The sequence below is a fragment of the Curcuma longa genome, chromosome 7 (genome assembly GCF_044706935.1).
Source record: "Curcuma longa cultivar G26 ecotype Majalengka, Jawa Barat chromosome 7, ITB_CL_G26_1.1, whole genome shotgun sequence".
NCBI classification, from domain to species: Eukaryota; Viridiplantae; Streptophyta; class Magnoliopsida; order Zingiberales; family Zingiberaceae; genus Curcuma; species Curcuma longa.
Window position 1 is genome coordinate 5,505,308 of NC_133867.1, and position 14,248 is coordinate 5,519,555.

The 14,248-nt window shown below is 37.7% G+C and overlaps 2 protein-coding genes and 1 long non-coding RNA gene across 4 annotated transcripts; 1 reads left to right on the forward strand and 2 right to left on the reverse strand.

Moving 5' to 3' along the window:
• The first annotated feature begins 6,741 nt into the window (after positions 1–6,741).
• On the forward strand, positions 6,742–7,825 carry LOC141832377 (ethylene-responsive transcription factor ERF061-like). Its single transcript, XM_074719878.1, has one exon. It carries the CDS (start codon positions 6,947–6,949, stop codon positions 7,751–7,753), a length of 807 nt encoding a protein of 268 aa, XP_074575979.1. The 5' UTR covers positions 6,742–6,946; the 3' UTR covers positions 7,754–7,825.
• Positions 7,826–9,366: 1,541 nt separating this feature from the next.
• LOC141831347 (uncharacterized) lies at positions 9,367–11,628 on the reverse strand. 2 transcript variants are annotated; one of them, XR_012602046.1, is made up of 3 exons: positions 11,448–11,628; positions 9,705–9,928; positions 9,367–9,612 (listed from the first exon to the last, which is right to left on the reverse strand). It is a non-coding gene; the product is annotated as an uncharacterized LOC141831347 (long non-coding RNA). The 2 variants fall into 2 exon arrangements; XR_012602045.1 differs by lacking the exon at positions 9,367–9,612 and having other exon boundaries at positions 9,618–9,928.
• A 237-nt stretch (positions 11,629–11,865) lies between these two features.
• Positions 11,866–13,297, reverse strand: LOC141832398 (1-aminocyclopropane-1-carboxylate oxidase 1). Its single transcript, XM_074719904.1, has 4 exons — positions 13,204–13,297; positions 12,930–13,083; positions 12,613–12,836; positions 11,866–12,518 (listed from the first exon to the last, which is right to left on the reverse strand). Exons 2-4 carry the CDS (start codon positions 13,032–13,034, stop codon positions 11,954–11,956), a joined length of 894 nt encoding a protein of 297 aa, XP_074576005.1. The 5' UTR covers positions 13,035–13,083; positions 13,204–13,297; the 3' UTR covers positions 11,866–11,953.
• Between the last annotated feature and the right edge of the window lie 951 nt (positions 13,298–14,248).

Here is a 14,248-nt window from a genome sequence, read left to right on the forward strand (position 1 = left end):
GAAGTAAACTCAAACAATTTAATTGGCGTATATATATAGCCATTACATTAATTATTAGAAAAGAAGTTCAAAAGTAATTTAGTTTCTTCTTATATTAATCACACAATTACGATTTAATTAATTATATTGAGCTTCGATGAAAAAGATCAGAAATATAATGAAATTTATAATAAATGGATTGATCAAGTGGATGGAGTGATGAGGATTTGATATGCAATGAGCATGATTCATTTATTTTATATCAATATCAAAAAATTTTATATTAAATTTTGATACGGTATTCTATTGTATATGAGATTTAATATTGTTTAATATTTTAATATATATTAAATTATCAAATAAATTTTCTTATAAATTATTTATTATTTTAATTAAGGTTTGAGTTTTAATCTTTAAACAATTAAACTAACTGGTCTAGGAAAATCATCTTTATAACTTCTCCTTGGTCTTATTTCTCTTCGTTCCTTCATTTATTTTTTAATTATTAGACAATTAGACATACAATTTTTTTCTAATATAATTTTGATATAGACTGTATTGTATTGTATATTCATATGAACGATATGAAATTTATATTATATTAAAAATTTGATATATTAAAATTTTCATATATCAATTTTTTAGATACTATATATTTTTTTTATATTGAAATTTACATATACGATTTCATATGAAAAATTTTATATACCGTCCTGAATTAATCCTTTTTTTACTTCATCACTTTTAAATAAATATTATTTGTCATTTTAAAATTTAATAAGAATCGATCGATTCTCTCGTTAATGTCAACTGATACACCGAATGCAATCACATTCGCGTAGACAATAATGCAAAAGCGACGTGAATGCGACAGCCGCATGCCCCAAGTGTCCGATGCAGAATGGGCAAGACCCATGTGATGTGAGTCCCCGGCCCGGCCCGCCGTATGCGTCCCAAATGCTCCTTTTGGAGCGACCCTAATCGGATGGCGCATCGTAGCTTGGCGGCCCTCTCTCGCGAAAGCCTAACAAGAGGTGTAAACGAGCAGCTGCTCACGAGCTATTCGAGTCTCGGTTCAAAAAAAAAATTCGTTTGAGTTCGTTCGATTAAGTTAACGAGCCAAGCTCTCGAACTTGATTTCGAATTTGAAAATATTATCGAACCAAGCTCGAACTTAACAGTATTTGGTTCATGAGCTCGCGAACATGTTCATTTAAAGGCTCATGAACATGTTCGCGAACATGTTCATTTAAAGACTCATGAACGTGTTTGTTAAGAGATTCGCGAATATATATATATAATGAATTATAAATATTTTATATTAACGAGCCAAGCTCGAACTAAGCTTGTTTAACTTTTAAACGAGCTATTTTTAAACCGAGCTCGAACTAAATTCGTTTAATTTTAAAACGAGCCTTTTTCGAATCGAGCTCGAGCCGTTCACGAACTATTTAATTTCATTACGAGCCGAGCTCGAGCTTAAGAATTAAAACTCGAATCGAACTCGAGCCGAACTCAAGCTTAGGAAAAACGAACCGAACTCGAACTCAAGCCTCTTACTGTTCAGTTTGGCTCGATTCGATTACACCCCTACTAACAAGAGCACGGACCACTGAAAAGACTTTCGAGGAAGAGAGCTGATATAGGGATGGAGCCCACATCCCATTGTCTCCCTTTGGCCCTCTACTCTCTCTCATCCTGCACACCCTTCTTCACTATAAAGTAAAATTCGTCATCCCAATGATTTTACTCAATTGACTTCACAATCATTTATGAAAAAGTAAATTAAGAAGCTGCAGTTGACTACTACGAGGAAGACATTGCCTTCAGCTTCGTCAAGATTCAACCCTTATCCACTTCAATAAATCTGTCTCGCACTAACTAATTCAACTATACCTCAAAGGCCTGTCTCGCACATCCTTGCTTACTGTTGGTTTGGTAGGGAAAAAAAAAGGCATACACTGTATCTATATTTCTTATAGGATTTGAACTTGTCCGTTGAGCTTTGCACCCTCCTCTATACTTTCATTGTCTCTCTATATATGATTGCAGCGGAGGCCATTTTCTGTGAACTCACTTTTGTCAGTGTTCTTTTGAATCTTTAATAAAATACACGAAGAAAACTCCTCCAAAGTCGAGAATTTATTCCTTTTCCTCTCAAAATCATCAGTGTAGACACAGCATAAATGGCGACGAATATTTGCCTCGTTGAATCAGTCTATTTTCTCAAGCTATTTTATTTCATAGAATGAGCAATCCTACTTCTGTCACACCACTACGTGACTTCCGCTGCATTACCGGAGCAAATGCTTTCTCTATCATATGCTGATAATTATGATTAAAATAAAAAAAATAGATAATCTACAAGCTGTTTTCCACGAATAGTCATGACTAAAATGAATATTTAAAAGGTTAGTCCCAAGATTGAAGCTATACAATTGTCAAGTCGATGGCTTAACAAATCGAGTGAGTCAAACTAGCCACTATAAAAGTAGGACATAAATATAGTTAATATTATATGAATTCAGTAAAATTATGATAACTTTATAATTTTTTTGATAAGAACTTAATTAGGGAGGTAAACGAGTCAAACTACTCACGAATTATTCGAGTTTCAATTTGAAAAAAAATTTGTTTGAGTTCGTTCGATTAAGTTAACGAGCTGAACTCGAATCTGATTTCGAGCTCGAAAATATTATCGAGCCGAACTCGATTTTAACAGTATTTAATACATGACCTCACAAACGTGTTCGTTTAAAGGTTTGTGGATATATATATAGCTCGGTTAACTTTTAAACGAACTATATTTGAACCGAGCTTGAGCTATTCACGAACTATTTAATTTCATTACGAGCCGAGCTCAAGCTTAAGAATTAAAGCTCGAATCAAACTCGAGCTTAAGGAAAACAAACCAAGCTCGAGTCTCTTACTGTTCGACTCAGCTCGGTTTGATTACACCCCTAAACTTAATGAAATATCTTTAAAACACAGGAAAAAGAGAAATGGTAGGGCACATCAAAGATATAAATGTAAAATTTATTCTATCATTCAAATGGATAAAGAGAAAATATGCTTACAAACTCCCTACTTCTAGATTCCATCACACTATAGCTTCTTGCGTAGGGCTAGCTGCTGAAGACAAGCGCCCATCAAAAAGATGAGATGAGATTAGTTTGGTCGTTTTCACTTCCTCATTTCAAGCCGAGTTGGACTTTATTTTGAGTTGGACAAAATTAGCATGGAGATCAAGATCTTGAATAATTGTAATCCCACACATGGGAGAGGATGAATCAACCAAACAATTTCGATGAAAATCGTCCTTCCATGTCATTGAATTCCTTCAATTTGAGAAAGGGAATGTGATGTGATATGAACCAGCAAAGCTAGTGGCGTGTTAGATTTTCAACTTGCTAATTTGGTTGGGATTGATTGCCTAATATATCTCATGACATCTTGTTAGATTTTATCGAATTCTTATCTATAGTATAGTTAGAGTGAGCTACAAACTTATGTCGATAAATTTATAAGATGAGCAATAGGAGGCCTCCTAGTAGAACTTGTGGGGCATGTCTGTTGGACCATGTCTTTTGTAAACTAACCAAACTGATTGATTCAATTAATGACCAATTGTCAACTCAGACAATAGTTTGACAAAAACCAACCAAACTCGATAAGAATAAATAGAATTTAATTTTGTCAACTTGTTAGTTAAATGTTAAGAGTTATGAATCACGAGCCAACAACCAATTGACCTGATAACCACCAGTGCTCCGGTAGAATTAAAAAGACGGAATTAGACCAGGTCGAGTGGCAAGTAGAGAGACAAGGATCCTCTCGTGACAAAGCAGTCTCACGGCTTCGATGAGTGTCAACTCAAATAACGGCTGAGAAAGAATGCAGAAATGCTTAAAATCTATCCGTATCTATCGAAAGTCAACGGAGAGGCGCCGCCAAATTGCGGTGTGGTCGACAGCAGGCTGGAGAAAGTCAAGGCCTCTAGCAGATGGACAGGTGGGATTTGGAAGGATACAAAATGAAAGATTTTATGTGGATGAATATTTTTTGCAAAGGGAAAACAATTAATGGGAGATTTGTCATACATCACTAAACTGGCCATCAACATTAAATGAGGAGGTTTTGCTTATCAAGAGAGAAAAGATAAAGAATTAAAGTTGAGAGAGCAGTGAGAACAAGTAAAGATAAAGAATTTGGCACCTAATAATAGGATAGAATTATTTTGATGTTATCAAACTAAATCTTATATACTATATTATAGATACAATAAAATTTTATTATAGGTGCTATTAAAAGAAAAAGACTAACATTGTAAGATTTGTAGAGTTTGATATGATAATGTGTCTATTCTACTTTTTACCCCTTCTATCACTGTTTTGGTTGAGATAGAGTATTAATGGTTAGTAAAGAAATATGCTTTAACTAAGGGATGGGCATCTTTTAACTCTAATTATTTCGGACCATCATGCAATTCTTAACAAAAGACACATCTGGTACAAAATAGATTTCGTTTGAAGTAATGCTTCTGCTTCGAGAAGGAAGCGTACCTGTTCATTGAGATGTGAACATGAAACCACAGAAGCCAATCGGCCAACTTTTGTGAATCTTTGACCGGTTCTTCAATCCTGCAATTTTGTCAAGGACGGTCGATTAGGGTAGAAATTGAAGCTAGAATAGTATTGTGACCGAGTATACAGACTTCATGATCACTTTCAAATTTGTAGTTGATGGATGTTGTAGCAGATGTAGCTTGAATTTGATTATTCTATTTCAGATCATCCAAAACAAATCAAGTAAAAAAAAAAAACTTTATGTTAAAGATCAGTGGTTCATTAAATACTGACTTGAAACTTTTAAGTTCAGCAAGGAGATTACAGCACTATGTTTTTTTATTCCTTCAAGAAAAGAGCAACAGTGCTGTAAATACTGGTTTTGGATTGCCAAAAGAATGAAGGGAACATAATTCTTTGCAAATTTTGCTATCTAATAACATGTTAGGAAAAGCATAGCATATCGATCTACAAGTTTCACACAAATTCATTGTGATGAAGAGATAGGTGAGTCACTAGCATATGAAACAACAGTGGGTGGGACAAAGAGCTCCGTGGCAGATTAACAATAGATGGAAAAAGTATACAAAAACAAATGGTGCTGTTTCTTTCCCTGTGAATCCATCAAAAGTTTCAGTTTATCGATTAGCAAAATTGTATATGATGTAACAAATCAAGTGTCAAAACTCACAAGAAGTTGCAAGCTGTCCAGGAGGCCACGCCATACTTTGACTATTTTAAAATTTCTTTGAAAGCATAAAGGACACTTGTCGCGTCTTAGCAATACGAGTAACCTACCGCATTAAATGCACTCATGTATTCTATCAAGCTCACTTACATGATGAAAGCCAACGCCTGCAATGAGTAATGGCAAAGCTTATATGAAGAAAATTGCATAGAGAACACTATTGCCATGCTTATTTCAAAGTAATGGATATGCTTCCAATACATATGCATATTGATATTCCTCTCGCAGTAATGAATATGTTTCAAATTTTCTGATCAAGGTAAAGAAAATAGGATTCACTTCACTGCATAATACAACTTTAGTAATATAAAATTTACTTTGCTATGCAAATAAAAGTTGAGTTCCAATTATTTGGAGAGAGAAGAGATGTCTTTATAAGAAAATGATTTGAGACTTATCTGGTTTCTACATGTGTCCTCTTCGCATTCATCAGTGCTAATGGGTTATAATACCATGTACTTGTCAGAGCTCAATGCAATTCAAAGACGCCATATATCTGGCATGTGAGTTCTAATAAGATGTTAAAAAGAAAGGAGAAGAAAGTCAATCCAGAATTGACTGGATGGCAGTATGGCTGCTGGCTCTTTTCAAATGGGAAAAAGGAAAAACTTGGATCTCTGTTGCTACTAACAAAAAAGTACAACAATTATTATCATGCTAATTCTGTTGCTTCTTCCATTTGCCTAGAAATAACAAAAAAAATCTATCACAATCTTAAATTAGGAACAAATTAACCTTGTTTACTCTTCAAGCCATGCTATCCTAGTACTTTCTTTGATAAAATTGACACATTTCATTTGTTCACCCTTGATGTGAAAAACACTATTTTCATAACTCTGATGTTATCACTTGTCACAAGGGAGTAATCCTAAGAGGAAACAAAAGCAGGGTCATGTTAGAATGAAGCATCACTAACACCTTCAAAAGTTCATTCAAACAGGATCAAGCAAGAGATCAGAATTCAAATCTCATTAAAGATGAATATTTTGAAGATTGATCTCTAAGTGAGCATAAACACTTCGGATTTATTTGATAGGCAAATCAGACTAAAGACAATCTATTTTCAGAATTAATCAAAAAAAAAAAAAACAGGATCTAGAAGGCAGGGCAAAGCCATACGATTCAGACACGGAGCTTGATGACAAGTGGGCAATGCGCACAGCTGGGAGCCATGAATGCCAAAAGGTTGGTTTTGGACTTCAATGGTTCTTCCCTATGTCAACCAAAGCTTTGAGTGGGTCTTGTGCTCCACAATCCTACCCCACCATGGGACCAGGTGACCCTTCTGCTCCTAAACGCTATCTTTTCCACCCTTAACCTAAATCTCTGTAAAGAAGAAGAGAATTGAGGTCATAATGTGATGGAGAATGAGACAGACCAACACTAGAGAAGTCTCTCAGCTTATAAATATCCCTTTCCTCCACCGTAGCAACATCCACAGCAGCTTTATCTCTCCTGTAATGCTCCTAAATCAACCTTTCTTTGTGGTTTTGGATATCCAGTGCTCCTATTCCCCTGTTCCTCTACTGTGATTCCCCTTGCGTTCCATTTTGTTGCAACTATAATTGCATAAAAATTCCTATTTTCTTGTAAGAGAGAGAGAGAAAAAAAAAAGCTTACTTGAGATTAGCCGAGCAGAAGTATTGCCGGAATCATGGATGGTATGCAAGAAACCCTAACGCCAGGGGAAATTCCCAGCGAGATTAGCGCTGCCTTATCGAAGGTCCTCCTGTCGGGGACGAACGCCCTTGACTCGATATTCTCCCACCTTCCGCCGCCGCTCACGGCGACTAGGTCGCCGGCGGTCCCGCATCTCGGCTCATCCGTATACCTCCAGCAAACAGAGCTTCTGCGGCAGTTCGGCAGCGGATACCACACACGCACCGCCCCGTCGATCTACCACCACGCCGCTATCGCGATGGCTGCTGAGGACAGTGGGAAGAAGAAGCACTACCGGGGGGTGCGGCAACGGCAATGGGGGAAGTGGGTGGCGGAGATCCGTCTGCCGCAGAACCGGATGCGGATCTGGCTCGGCACCTACGACTCCCCCGAGTCGGCGGCGTACGCCTACGACAGGGCCGCCTACAAGCTCCGCGGCGAGTACGCGCGCCTCAACTTCCCGGACCTGCGCGACGCCGGAGACTACCCCGAGCGGTTAAAGGCGCTCCGCTCCGCCGTCGACTCCAAGATCCAGGCCATATGCCAGCGCCTCAGAAGGCGGCGGAAGGCGCGGCGACCGGACGACACAGAAAACAAGAGGGTTGCGGAGAAGCCATCGACGCCGGCCTCGGAGAAGAAGAGCGTCGTCACGGAACCGGCGTCGGCGTCGGCGCCGGCGCCGGCGTCGCAGACGTCGTCTTCGGCGTCGGCTTCCTGGGAGAGCGAAGCGGACGGCGAGTGTTGGCTGGCGAGGATGCCATCGTACGATCCAGAATTAATCTGGGAGGTGCTCGCTAATTGATGTAATCTTCAGAACTAAGTATATCATTACCAATACACAACTATACAAGAAAGTGATTAATTAGAGCTTTTACACAAATAATTAGTACTAATCCATCTTGGATCATTGGCTGAGTGAAAGTTGATGTTAAATCTATCGGCAATTTGATTTTAATTATCAATTAATTAGCAAACACTATAGTATTTAAAAAAATCAAAATATTAAACAGAAAATTATGATTACACAAAAATTAAATTATGACGAAGAAAAATATTAAAAAAATTAATTAATAATAATAAAATAATTTAAATATAAATATAGATATAGTAGAGTATAGAATTTAATTATTATTATTATTATAGTAAACATTAGAGTGTGTCTAAATAATATTTTAAATGATAAAGTTATTATTAGCAATCATAAATTTGGGATGACTTAAGCTACAAAGGAGGTTTAAGGCAACCCCCAACTACATGTCTTAGACAACCACTAAGGGGAAATATAGTACCTACCTAAAGAGGTATGTATATTTACTACCTAAAGTGGTAAGTGACCCAAAAGAATCTTTTACACTCAAAGGGTAAGTTGAAAATTTTAAAGAGACCCCACCATATCAATGAGCCACCGATGAAACAATCAACTCCTTGTGCAGATAAAGAAAAACTACGAATGACTTATCTTAGGCCTATGCCTAGGGTTCTAATTTTATTAGGTTCCTTAATTTTTTTTTATTTTTATATATTATTTATATTTCATTTTTTTTGAAAAAATCACTTTAATTTTAGATCAATTTAAAAAAATATCTATTTTGAATTTTAGATTATTTTAATTTTATTTGTTGTTGATTTTTTAATTACATATATATATAAATTATTTATTTCTTTGATATAAAATAGTATATTAGTTTTTTAACTATCAAATTAATTTTTTTATTATATAAATTAAAAAATATCCACCTCTAATTCCTCTTCATAATTTTAGATAAATTTTTTTTTATAAGTAACATGTTTGAATATAATATGTTATTTGATATTGATGATTTAAATTTATTTTCAAAATTAAATATTTTTAAAAAATAATAAATTCATAATTAAAAATAATATTTGAGATATTAAATCTTATAAAATAAATAAATTGTTTTCTCAATACATAAATAACTTATAACATACTATAATCTTGACAATACCTATTAAAATATATTTTTAACACATTTTTTAAAATTAAAATTAATAATTTTTAATAATGTCTAAAGATTAAATAATTTAATTAATTAAAAAAATTATTATCAAAATTTGAATATAAAATTTTACTACTAATTTTACTTCTCAAAAAGTAAAAACTAAAATACAATTTATTTTTAAAAATTAATATTGATTTTTTAAAAATAAATATTTTTTAAAAAAAATCAGCATCTAAAAGAGTTGAGACAGCCTGTTGACATTGTTAGGCAGACTTTGAACATTAGTCGACTGGTTGACTTTGTTACGATAGCAATCTTATTAAGAAAGAATCTGTTTGACTATTTCCTTAGTCTTTCCTTTCTGCAAAAACAAGTTGGAAGCTCATTGTCGGCATTGACTTCCATTAGTCAACTATTATATTATTTCCAATAGTCAACTATTTATTGTCTCCCTTAGTCAACTACTATAGTTACGTTTCCCCTAAATCTGAAGAACCTATGCAAGCCTTGGTTACACATCTGAGATTGTGTCATTGTGCAAATAACAAATAAAAATCTTATTGACTTAGCAAGCTAATTCAGCAGGCCTTACTAGACTAATCCGAGGACCGAGGGTCCGGTTGGATTGGTCGATTCAGTTGATCAAGTAAGCCAACCGACCGAGCGAAGAAGACAAGCTAGTCAGTCGAGCAAGACAAGCCTATCAAGCCAAAACAAAATACTTTTTAACAGATTTTAACATTACATCTAAATCATTAGGCAAAACCATTCGATCGAGAAGTCATTCCATACCGAAGTGTAGTTTTACAGCCGGGCGGGATCGGTTGGTTCCACTCGGTGGCCTGGCTGATCCAATTGGCACGACGGAGAAATCCAACCATTACTCGGAAAGCCTACTTGAACCGAACTAAAGAAGATGCATTGGTGGAGTCATTCCTTGGATTTGCCTTTCAAGTATTGAAAGTAAGAAGACAAGCACAACACTACGGTATCGATTGCTTCCTGAGCAGTCACCGCTGCGAAAACAGCAAGAAGAAGACTGGTTAATGCAACAATAATACCTTAAAAAGACCTGCTCAAACTTGTCGCTCTTGCGACAAAAACAAAGGAACTTGCATATTTAGATCATCGACATTGTAGATCTTCCAAGTAGCAACAGGAGTTGCAGCCAAACTTTGAGTAACATGTTCCTCAAAGGAGCTCAGTAACCAGAACAAACACATACATCCATTGATAAACTAGTACGAGTCAAGATTTGTGATCGGGTCAGCTAGTTTTCCGATTGAGATATGATCTCAAAATCAAATAGTAGCATAGTAACACTGTCGAATTTACCTTATACAAATAAGAATGAGGTTAAAAACTCAAGGATAGCCTTATAAGCCATGCAATAAAACTACTACCAAGTCTTTATATTTATGTATGAATACTTAATATTAGATGCCACATTTTATTTCTTGATTCTACCTAAGATTTTCATTTAAACAAAAAATAATAGCACTAGATGGTCCTAAATTACTTAACTAATAGATTTATTTACTTATTTTGGTCGAAGTAATAGTTATTGCATGCGATGCTCAGGCAGGAAGAGGAAAAGAAAATTAAGATTTAAGAAATTGTCATTCATGATATATGATGGAGGAGAATAAAAGCAAATCTACTCATTTGCAAGGAATATTCTATAGATCACTTTGCAGACAATAGTATACAACTAAATTCAAACATACAAGAGAAATAGTTTCGATTTGATGAAATTTCTAAACGAGACTATCAGATCAAAATTATAATGGAGTTTTGTGATTGTAATGTGTAATTGCATGTATTGACTGATAAATAACAAGTAATTGCTAGTTCAGGTGGAATTGAAATGGTTGCAAGTAATTTGTACCACCTCTAATGGACAATTTAGACATTGATTATCAAATCTTTATAGAATCAGTTTTCTTTGGTCTTGATCTTCATACAAAATTTCATATTCAATGTGCAAAGCATACAGTGGACAGCTTTAGTGCAGGTAAAGCACCAAAAGTTGAAAAGTTCTTGAATCACAAACCAGAACTCAAGGACAATCTAAATTTGAATGAAACTATCATAATGGAAAAAGAAGCTCAAAACCCCCTGTTTGTTCTTCTTATTGTATGACCAAATGAAGCAGAGAACATCTCACCAATAAAATGCAGAGAACAAACACAATTGACCTTTTAACAATCGATGATAAAAAAAATCAAGAAGGTGACTATAATCAAAAGTTCACTTTATTTCCTTAATCAATAGCAATTGGAAGTTTACAGACATAGGGAAAAGGAAGAATTTTGAAATAAACAGAAAGGAAAGGTGGTAGTCTAATGGTAGTTTTAATGTGTAGACCAGCAGCTATAGAACTAATGGCGAAACCAGAAGATGTTAAAATATAAAGAGAGTAAATTCAAGTTGCAGCCATTTTTTCTATTCTTGGATAACAATCAAAAACCTAAATTGTTCAAACTGGACGAAGAATAGAGCAAAGGTACCACAATAAAGTGCGCAAACCCTCACCAGGCGTAGACGGCTCTGGTGTACCTGTCCTTAAGCCACCGGAAGCTCCGTTGGAGGGATCCCTTGACCTTACCCTCCACGGAGTAGGCCTAGCTCCTGAAATCGTGCAGGCCCTGCGGAGGCGGCGCAGCCGATGCTGACGGGCGGTCGCACGCCTCCATCTGCGTCATCGCATCGTGGAAGGACCTCGATCTAACGTCACTGTGGATGCCCGTTATTTTGTCGGCGTTATATCCCAGTTTATAACGGTTTTCCGACTTGCAGTCAACGGCGCGCCGATGTTAGAGTCGGATTCGACCGGCTCGCACTGGACCGGCTCGATCAGACTATAAGGTCGAACCGGTTTGTCGATTTCGTGATTAGAACAATTAAAAAAATTTAAAATTTTTATCAACTTAATTAACAAGCAAGCCACGGATTAACTTGAAACCTAATCACTCCCACACTCGGACTATTATTATTAATAATAATAAACACCAAATTAACAAACTAAACCACCACTAATCTCACTCGAACAGTTGGTTAACGGCCTTCAACCTGGCGGCTTTGTCCCCAAACTTAGTCCCCAAGTAGTAATCCAGGTACTCCTTGAATCGGTACCCGCCTGGGTACACCAGCTCCGGCGCCGGCCCGATGACGGCGCCGCCGTCGGGGTTGTAGAACGTGGCCACCGACAGCCGGCTGCCCTGCGCGTCGGCGCGGACCCGGTGCCACACGCTCCGGTACGCCCCGTTGCTGACCACCTCCATTTGGTCGCCGAAGTTGACAAAGATCCGGCTCCCCTTCGTCGGCGGCACCGGCACCCACTCCCCGTCCATGAAGAACTCCAGCCCCGGCACGGAGTCGTCCTGCAGCAGCATGATGATGCCGCCGGCGTCGCTGTGGCCTCTCAGGGCCATCACTCTCTCCGGCGCCGGGCACTGCGGGTACATGGCCACCTTCGTCCCCACGAATGCAGGGGCGAAGGTACGCTTCAGGTAGTCCTTCTCCAGTCCCAGGTTCTCGCTGGCCAACTCCGCCAGTTTCTCCGCTAGCTCGATCAACTGTCTACTGTACTCATCCATCACTTCCCTGTAAATGACAACCATAACAATCGACGACGACGACAATACACGAATTCTCGATCGAGATGAAGAAAAAATAATAATAAAAAAAAGATCGTAACTTGAATTCGAGCCCGTGGTGGATGAATTTTTCGGCGTTCGATGATGGTTGATGCTGCACGAAGTAGGTGGTCTCCCAGTCGACCTCGCCGGCGTTCGTTTGGGGTCCGAGTCCTCGTGCCAACTCTGAGCTGTAGAAGCTTTCCTTGAGGTGCTCGTCGTAATGGGAATAGACCAGTCGCTTCACCTTCTCCATCAAAGCCACGTCCACTCCATGGTTCTCAACCTGCACGCAGACTCCCAAGCCAATATGAGATCGAGCAATGTGTCCGCATAGAAGAAGATCTTCTTCTTCTTCTTCATTAATTTAATTAATTACCCAAAAGAAGCCCCAGTTCCTGCAGACTCGGTGAAACCGGGACATGGCCTGGCTCCTCTGCTCACTGATCTCCATTTCTGCGAGGTCGATCACTGGAATCTGCATGGTTATAAAGTTTCCTTCCCTACTCGAGAAGAACGTACCGAGAAACGACCTGAGTTGAATAACAGATCAGGGAAGATCCAGGTCATATTTATAGGGGGTAGCCATAAGCCATGGGCAGGTCAGCGGAAGAAGACGCATAAAAAACTGGAAACGAGAAAGAGAATGGAACCTGCTGCATGCTCTCGCGCCTTGGTTTTGGGGGCAATCTGCGTGCTGAGAACCCTACCAGGCGATCGAGACAGGCGTGGAATTTGACTTGGCCGGCTCCGACTGGTCAGCTTGGCTTTCGCTCGCCTGTCTCTCCTTCCGCTCCCTTCGCACGCATGATCTCCATTTTATTGGGCACCGCTCACCACTTGGCTGCTGTGGCGGACAGATAGCGCGTGGGTTTTTGCCTGGCAGAGCTGGTTTCTGTGGGCAGAGAGACAGCCACTTGATGGCGAAGGCAGTTTGCTGAATCTGCGTGCGTAGGATGGCGTGCATGAATGGTGCAGTGAACCGGTGCGTAGGATAGCGTGCATGAATGATTAAGAGAGGTTGAGGGCTCAGCATTAAGTTAATTCAGTAGTTTATCAAAGTAGTTAAATTGTTCTTAATACACTAATCAATTAATCGAATTTTAAATTTTAAAATCAAGATCAACTTAAATAAATCAAAATAACTGAGATTTTAAATAAAATAAAATAAAATTTTAAATTAACCAAATCGAATTTCTGAATTCGATTTTAATTTAATGGATATTTTACTCACCTCGGGTTGAAGGAACACAGTCAACTGGATCCATTGGGACATGGCACGTGAAAGATTTTATGAGAATCTAACAAATTTAAAGTTAATAGGAGATAGCCATCAAAACATTAATCAAATGAACTTCCCCCTGGCTGTAGTAACCTGTAGATCGTACCCTTATAGTATAGTTGAGTTGATTATAACGAATAATTCTGGAGTAGACTTATAGAAGAGAACAAAGGTTTGAATCTCGACGAAGCAGAGCAATACCTCCTCCGATCGTCAATGGACCAACTCTAATTTTTTGATTTACCTCCTCAAAACATAATCAAATGGGCTTTTTCTTGTGGAGCCGCTGAGGTTGGATTCCACCTTTTATGCAAAAGAATTGACAATAAAACAGAGTTGTTGAAATAAACAAGAGTTGAATTTCAACGAAATCGAAATAATACCATCTTCCGTTGTGACTAATTATAATTTTTTAA